Genomic DNA, 7934 nt, shown 5'->3' with positions numbered 1-7934 from the left:
TATACAAATGCCGTACACAATACTAATAGGAACATATTTATCTTTTTTACTATAATCCATTATAATATTAATATTCAAAAATGTAATTGAAACAGTAAACTACAACCTTGACCAAGACAGAGAGAATATATTTTTTAAATCAAAATATTATATCAATTATGATAATAATAATAATAAAAAAAACGCTTCATTTTAAACTCTCGAAATGCGCTGTACTAAATAAATGTGCAACCAAACAGAGCCCTGCTGACGTCACCCCCACTCCCGATCCCCCCAATTTAAATTGCGACCAAACTCAGAAGCCGCGAAGACACCAAACCCCAAAACCACAGCCAAAGAAAAAAACAAAGAAAGAAAAAATGGAGTCGACGCCACCACCAGCACCGGAGCCGAGGAAGCGCGGCCGGCCGAAGGGCTCCACCAAGGCGAAATTGGAGAAGGAAAGAGAGGCTGGGGCTCCGTCCAGAATGCGAGGCTCCGGCGGCGAGCGGAGGAACACCGCCGGCGATGAGAGCTACGCTCGCTGGAAGCAGATCGTCCCCGTGCTCTACGACTGGCTCGCCTCTCACAACCTTGTCTGGCCCTCTCTCTCCTGCCGGTACAGATCTTCGCATTTCAATCACTTTCTTCGGTTTGATTTTCCCTATTTAGATTTCGGATTAGGGTTTTGGGGTTTTTGGTTGAAAATGCTGAGTCTGTTGATTTACCGGAGAATGCTTCTTTGGGAAATGATCTTGTGTGTTTTTTTCGTAAGCTACTGTTCTGGTTTATGCGAAGAGAGCTTGATGTTGGTTGATGTTGATGTTCTTGTATTTGTCTGGTTGCTTGGTGTCGCTTTGATGTTTTGTGAAGGACGTTTTGCTGGATTGACTATCAGCCTTCAAATTTATGATCTGATTAGGGTTCTTGAGAGAGAAATTTTAGGTAGGGTTTTATGTGACGAAAACACAGAGAAAGAAATTTAGCTATTATGTGAAGTTCGGTGGAATTTTTGATTAAGACATTCAGTGACTTTGTTATGTATTTATATATATGATTGGTCACGTTACATGGTTGCAGTTGGGGTCCAGTTCTTGAAAGAGGGACATACAAGAATAAGCAGCGCCTTTACCTTTCTGAACAGGTAAATAGTTTTTTCATTTTGTTTTTGGGCCTCTGTTAAGTGTGAGTTTCTGGATGTGATTGATTTTTTGTATTTTTTGATTTGTTGTTGAATAAGCATGGGAGATACTCTTCTCTTTTTTCTCAGATGTTGTTGCATTTTTCTGAATTGACTTGTTTGTGTTGATATAGCCATCCATTAGAGTTAAGAGTTCCTTAACAAGAAATTAGCCTACTATTTTCATAGCATGTCTCTTGAGATAAGTAAAACTGGCCTTTTTTTTACTTAAGTTGGAAAATACATCAGTGGGACTCAGGTGTCTCTTGGTTCACCTCTGTCACCTGAGCTGTCTTCTTTTGCATATGCGATGTAGGTGCTTTAATTTAAGACATTTCTTGTATTATTCTCCAGACTTGTGAAGGCTTTAAAGATATTATGTCACATTTTTTTCATCTTACTGCTTTGGCCTTTCAGCTTACTTAATGTTTTCTTTTCTTTATATTCATAACCATTGATCTAATCATTATTTTGTTTTTGTGGACCAGACTGACCATACCCAGCCAAACACTTTGATTATTGCAAATTGTGAGGTTGTGAAGCCACGGGTAGCTGCAGAGAATCACATAGCTAATGTATACTAAACCTAGAAATTTTTGCTATTATTAAACCTGTAACATCCTTCACTTAACTTGACGGTGTGTGGTTCATGTCTGCACTGATTATCAGTTCAATGAAGATGCCCGTTCACCATATGTGAAGAAGTACAAGACTATCTTACACCCTGGAGAGGTATGAGCTGTGTGCCTAGAGACACTTGTTTGTTATTTAGTTATGGCTAGCATGTAAATCTATGATATTTGTGGTGATTGAAGTGCATTAACAACATTCAGAGTCCTATTTTCATGATGATGAGATGATAGTATGATTGATTATATATTATAACACTTTATCTTCTGGTGGAATGGATGATCTTATATTTCTTTAAATTATGTGATGTTTAGGATATATTGTGAACATGATAGTGATGAAGTGATGGTGTCTAGTGAATTTGATGATAGGGATGAACTTTCCCTTGTTTCAATCCTGTATTTGCCCAATAGTGCTGATTTTTCTTTCATAGTGGGGCTTAGTCACTTGAATTGTGAAAGGATAAGGAAAAGATATACTATAGGAAATTCACTATGAAGTTCCCACAGAACTAAATGGCACTCTACCTGAAAGTGATTCATTTCTGTCCCACATTATAAGATGGCAGGAAAGACTCCTGGGCAGAAGCTTTTGGTGCCGTTGATTTCCCTTTATCCCATCTATGCGCCATGAGTGTTCTAAGATTTTGGTTGCTACTTTTGTCTATCGTAGTGTCTTTTCATGTTATATATTGATTGTATGAGTATTTGTTTCTTAATTCAAAACCACTGTGCAATTGGATGATAATACCAATTCTAAGTTTCCTATCATTAGAATAATATGGCCTTTTAACCTTGGTGTCATTTACATCTTTATTTTGTTTCATTGTTTACATGGAAGCTTACACACTAGGGTAAGTTTTGTCATGATCTTAGAGATAATTTTTCATTATTGTTGCCACTGTAGTGGTTCTTACTGTCATTACAATAGTTAACTATGGCCTTGATATTTGATTAACCATTGCCACTTCAGTAACCTTTACTTTGATTTCTGAATATTTTGTAGGTGAATAGGATCAGGGAATTGCCTCAGAATAAGAATATTGTGGCGACCCATACAGACTGTCCTGAAGTAAGTGGATTGTAGATTTATCTTGTTGTTCTGTCTGTGCAAAATCACAATACTTTTGTTCTGGTTTAAAGAAATGGCATCAACCATGATTTGCTTGCTTCCATATTAGGTTCTTATTTGGGATGTTGAGGCACAACCTAATCGGCATGCTGTTCTTGGAGCTGCAGATTCTCGCCCAGATTTGGTATGTTTCTGTTTCGTGGAGTACATCCAATTTAATCATGATATTCACCTTCTGTGACTTTTTTTATTGTGTTTTTTAACATATGCCGTTTCTCAAATAGACTTTGTTTCATTCTCTAACCTAATGCCGTATTTAATAGGTAATGGTTTTCTGTGGGATGTTAATGACTTAAGCCATGCAATCATTCACTGGCTACATTTTTTTTTTTTCAATGTGCCGTTTAAACTTTTTTCAACATATATGTATATATATATTAGTGATTAAACTAAAAATAAGAATAAAATGCACTAGTTGTTTCTGTTGGTGATTCTGGAATCTATATTGAAGTGTACGCGGGCATCATTTCAGAGGCAAGAGGTGCCTTGTGCTTTATGTAATCACTATTTTTGGAAAATTGCATATGGACCACTAATCTTAAATTGTCATAGTTGCTGACAGTAAAGGGCGTATTCTGTATTTTCCTTTTTTCTCCTTAATGTGGCGACTCCAATCTGTCCCCTTTTCACTGTCTGGGAGGTTATTGAAATGCTAATCCTGAGGAGTGAGTTTTGCTTAGTATTTCATATCTGGTTCTCTGTTTTAATAGTCAGTACTGCACACATTTTCCCACTTCAGTCCCTTGATTTATTCACTTTATATTCCTTCTTCCAACAATATTCCAGGGACTTTAACATAAACAATTACTCTTATTTCATGTTAATTGTACAGTACTTGTGTGCATTCTGTGAGGTTAAAGCATGATATGATTAATGGTTAATTGTTTTTAGGTTTTAACTGGACATCAAGATAATGCAGAGTTTGCTCTTGCAATGTGCCCAGCTGAACCGTTTGTCCTTTCTGGAGGTTTGAAACTTCTTGTGTTTAGTTTTCAGTCTGCCTCTGTCATTGTCTCTTTCCCGTGTTCAAATTTTGCCTTGTCAACATTTCTAATAAGAATTTTTATTCAGGAAAAGATAAATCTGTGGTGCTTTGGAGCATTCAGGATCATGTTTCAACACTGGCAGCAGATGCAACACAATCTGCAGAGCCTGCAGGTTCTATTGTTAAAGCTGCTGATAACTCTACTGTTGGCCCACGTGGGATTTTTTATGGTCACAATGATACAGTTGAAGATGTCCAGTTTTGCCCGTCGAGGTAACTTGGTTGCTACTTGATAGATTAGAACTTTTGTTGCTATTTTCATATGAAAGCACACTTGGAGTGTTCTATATCCTTTATGTTGGTTTTAGATATTCTTTTCTATTTTTATTTATGAGCTCCTTTTTGCTTCAATTTACTCATATATTTCTCAGTGTAGTTTAACTGCTATTTTGTGAGACCTCACCAATCTGACCTCTTTTACACTCTTTATAGTTCACAGCAGTTCTGTAGCGTTGGAGATGATTCTTGTTTGATTCTGTGGGATGCTCGAAGTGGAACTAGTCCAGTTGTAAAGGTTGGATAAAATTTTCCTCGATTCTTTATTACCTGTACTATGCTGCTTTCTATTAGATGTTCTAAGTTATGCCCGACACCTGTTTGTTGAGATTTTCAAGTTATTTTTACTTTGGTTATATGAAGTACAGCTGTAGTTTTTCCGTTACCTGTCTGTTGAAATTCATTTGTTAATCGGTTTCTTCTGATGGTTTATAAATGTTTTCCTTTTTGTTAGGTTGAAAAAGCACACAATGCAGATCTTCATTGTGTAGATTGGAATCCTCATGATGAAAACTATATTTTGACTGGGTATGTATACAATTTACTACCTTAATGATGACTACATGAATTATATATGTAATAATCTTTTGCAACTTGAGATCATGACGACTCTGGTTGGTTGCAGGTCTGCAGATCATACAGTGTGCATGTTTGATCGCCGCAGCTTAAACTCTGATGGAATTGGATCGCCTGTCCATAAATTCCAAGGCCACAATGCTGCTGTTCTCTGTGTCCAGGTATCATACTATACTTTTTCGATCGAATATTTGCCCTCCTGTATAATCTTTTGCCCACATATCTTGATTAAATCTATTCAAACTGCAGTGGTCACCTGATAAAAGCTCTATCTTTGGGAGTTCAGCTGAAGATGGTTTGTTGAACATATGGGATTATGAGAAGGTAGGGAATCATCCGAGTTTTGTCATTATCACTCCATAATTGTGTTCTGGGTTTATGGAAGTACGATTATTCTTTTTTTTTTTTAATGGTTTGTTGAACATATGGGACTATGGTTTGATGAATATTAACACAGTGAAAGTACGATTATTTTGCTTGCCTGAACCAAAGGTGTCTTTGTTTTATTTCCATAGCATGATCGATTTCATAATTCTCGAACTAATTGTTCTGTATTGCTGTAGGTTGGCCTGAAGGAAGAAACAGGGTCCCGACCTATGGGTGCCCCACCAGGGTTGTTTTTCCAACATGCTGGACACAGGTATATACTTCCTCTAGCCTCACTGTACAGTGAAATTAAGTTTACCTTTTTTATTTGATCGGAGAAATTGAGCTTACTTTTAGTGATGCTTGGGGCGGTGCATTTGCACAAATCTGGAAACCCGACACTAGTCTTACCTGAGAATATACTAGGTTTGGGCTAGAAAGTTAAACCCAATCTGCAAAACACATGGGTTAGGCTCTTGGTCATTTTATATTAATGAGTTAATAAAGAATAATTATAAATTAAGATTTAAGATAATTAATTAATATAGCTAAAATTAAAAAATGATAAATTTGAAAATTTAAAATGTAATTTAAGTGTGTAATCATTTTTTTTAAAAAAAAAGTGACATAAGATGTGGAACGGATAGAAATAAAAATCGGATCATATGTTATATGATACGTGGGACGGAGTGAGTAATATTTTGTGTTGAATATTAATTTTTGTAAGAGAATATAATATATAATATGTATAGTGGAAAAATATTGATTGGGCAAACAAACCGTTAGTTTTGCATGAATTGTGTTTGATTGTTTGTATTTTTGTTTTTAATCTTTTTGCATGAGTTATTATACAAATGTAAAGCTTCTAATATATATATATATAAAGCTTCTGTTTAATATATATTTTAAACTTTCGACACTATTCATCAACGGGAAAATTTTTAGAAAAAATCACATCAAATATTTCAAAAGTTTTACTATTCTAATAATTTTCCGACAGCAGGATGAATTTGTTTATAGGCTTTGAAAAAGATCTGATTATCCGTAGGCGAACTTAGGTCAACTCATAGACAATATACGCCAAACTTTCACTCTCTTATGTGTTTTACTCTTGCGTTCCTTTTTGCTCCTTTCCGACACTTCATCATATTGAATACATGAATACACCCCTTGCATCTTTCAGGGACAAGGTTGTCGACTTCCACTGGAATGCATACGATCCATGGACTATAGTCAGTGTATCTGACGATGGAGAATTTTGTGGTGGCGGCGGTACCTTACAGGTAACACTACTATAAAAACCTTGCTCGGCTAAGTTTACTCTGGCCAGCCTGATCGCATATTTCTCCTAACACGACAATGGCTGTCGTTTGTTTTGCAGCTGTGGCGCATGACGGACCTTTTGTACAGGCCAAAGGACGAGGTTTTGGCCGAGCTTCAAAAGTTTAAAGATCATGTGATTGAGTGCTCCAAGACAACCACCCCCAACCCAACCCCACCCCCACCCCCCACCTCCACTTGATGAAATCCTTATCAAGTAACTCTCTCTCTCTCTCTCTCTCTCTCGTTCATTTTATTGCGGAACTCTTTAGACAATACACCGTAGTGAAACTGAACTGCTCTCGTTTTTCTTATTGTACTGTTGTTTGCTTAAAACCGACCAACCAATCCACCCATTAGACGATACAGTTTAGCCAGCATGAATTCGACATTGTTGTGTGCCTTGCTTTAGCGTTAACTTTTGTAGAAACAAACTCGTGTCGATTCACTGTGGCGAGAATTAATGTTTATTGCTTTGGATTGACATGTTTTGACCTCTTTTCTATGCCTTTGCTTGTGCTTGTGATATGCTCTGCTTTGCTAGTTTCACTAGTTTGTTTGGTGGAGGGCTTGTAATAGTCAAATTTTAAATTGATTTTTTTTTTCTTTTTCCTAGAATGAAAATTATTTATTTGTAAATTGAATCCTAATAAAACATAAATAAATACAGGTTCAACTAGCATAAGAATTGAATCCATAGTTAATAGAGCCTAAATATTTATAATACTTCAAATTAAATTTAGTTGATTGAATTCATAAAATAGACTCAACAATTAAAATAGACTATGTAGTTAATCTGTACCTTTTGGTTCGGGGGCGTTGCTCATGGTCCTTAGATTTTACTCGCTCTCGGGCAATGAGATTCCATACGACTCAGCAAAGTGACAAACAAATATATATATATATATATTCGCTCTCGGGCAATGAGATTCCATACGACTCAGCAAAGTGACAAACAAATATATATATATATATATATATATTATTTTATTTTTTATTTTTTTTTTCTGTTATAGAAACATTGATAATATTTTATGTGAAATTATTATTTTTTGTGAGTAGGTATAATAATTTTATTTTAGGGGGGCATTTTGGAATTTTGTAGTATATTAAAAAATAATATTTTCTCCGTTCGCCTTTTAAGGGTCACATCTACCTTTTGCGTCATTGTATTTAACATTAAAAATATTCTTATATTTGTATAATTGTTTTGTACAAATGTCATTCTAGTAGTATTATAAGACACTGATGAAAGAATTTTTGCAATTTTTTTTTAATTTGTACTATGTTTTGATATAATAATAATATTAATATTCAAAGATCAACACGCAAAAAAATAAACGAGGTCCTTAAAAGTTGAACGGAGGTAGTAATATTTTATTAGATTTTATTAGTTAGTAGAAGTATCTAAGGGTGTGTTCGTTTGTAAAA

General features: G+C 35.4%; 1 protein-coding gene across 1 annotated transcript; it reads left to right on the top strand.

Moving 5' to 3' along the window:
• The first annotated feature begins 301 nt into the window (after positions 1-301).
• LOC127239916 (WD-40 repeat-containing protein MSI4-like) lies at positions 302-6999 on the top strand. Its single transcript, XM_051258298.1, has 15 exons — positions 302-598; positions 1060-1123; positions 1648-1734; positions 1829-1891; positions 2795-2860; positions 2970-3044; positions 3812-3887; positions 3992-4178; positions 4398-4479; positions 4696-4769; positions 4867-4978; positions 5067-5141; positions 5381-5457; positions 6367-6466; positions 6565-6999. Exons 1-15 carry the CDS (start codon positions 360-362, stop codon positions 6703-6705), a joined length of 1518 nt encoding a protein of 505 aa, XP_051114255.1. The 5' UTR covers positions 302-359; the 3' UTR covers positions 6706-6999.
• The last annotated feature ends 935 nt before the right edge of the window (positions 7000-7934 follow it).

Source organism: Andrographis paniculata, unplaced genomic scaffold (assembly GCF_009805555.1).
Source record: "Andrographis paniculata isolate CXL003 unplaced genomic scaffold, ASM980555v1 Contig78END, whole genome shotgun sequence".
Taxonomy (NCBI): domain Eukaryota; kingdom Viridiplantae; phylum Streptophyta; class Magnoliopsida; order Lamiales; family Acanthaceae; genus Andrographis; species Andrographis paniculata.
This window is presented reverse-complemented; position numbering and strand designations above follow the sequence as displayed.

What these genes read in the sequence shown, in the direction of transcription:
- LOC127239916 (XM_051258298.1), top strand. Translation starts at nt 360, where the DNA reads ATGGAGTCGACGCCACCACCAGCACCGGAGCCGAGGAAGCGCGGCCGG. An exon ending in CTATCTTACACCCTGGAGAG is followed by an intron (nt 1,892 to 2,794) that starts GTATGAGCTGTG and finishes AATATTTTGTAG; the next exon opens with GTGAATAGGATCAGGGAATT. An exon ending in GAACTAGTCCAGTTGTAAAG is followed by an intron (nt 4,480 to 4,695) that starts GTTGGATAAAAT and finishes CCTTTTTGTTAG; the next exon opens with GTTGAAAAAGCACACAATGC.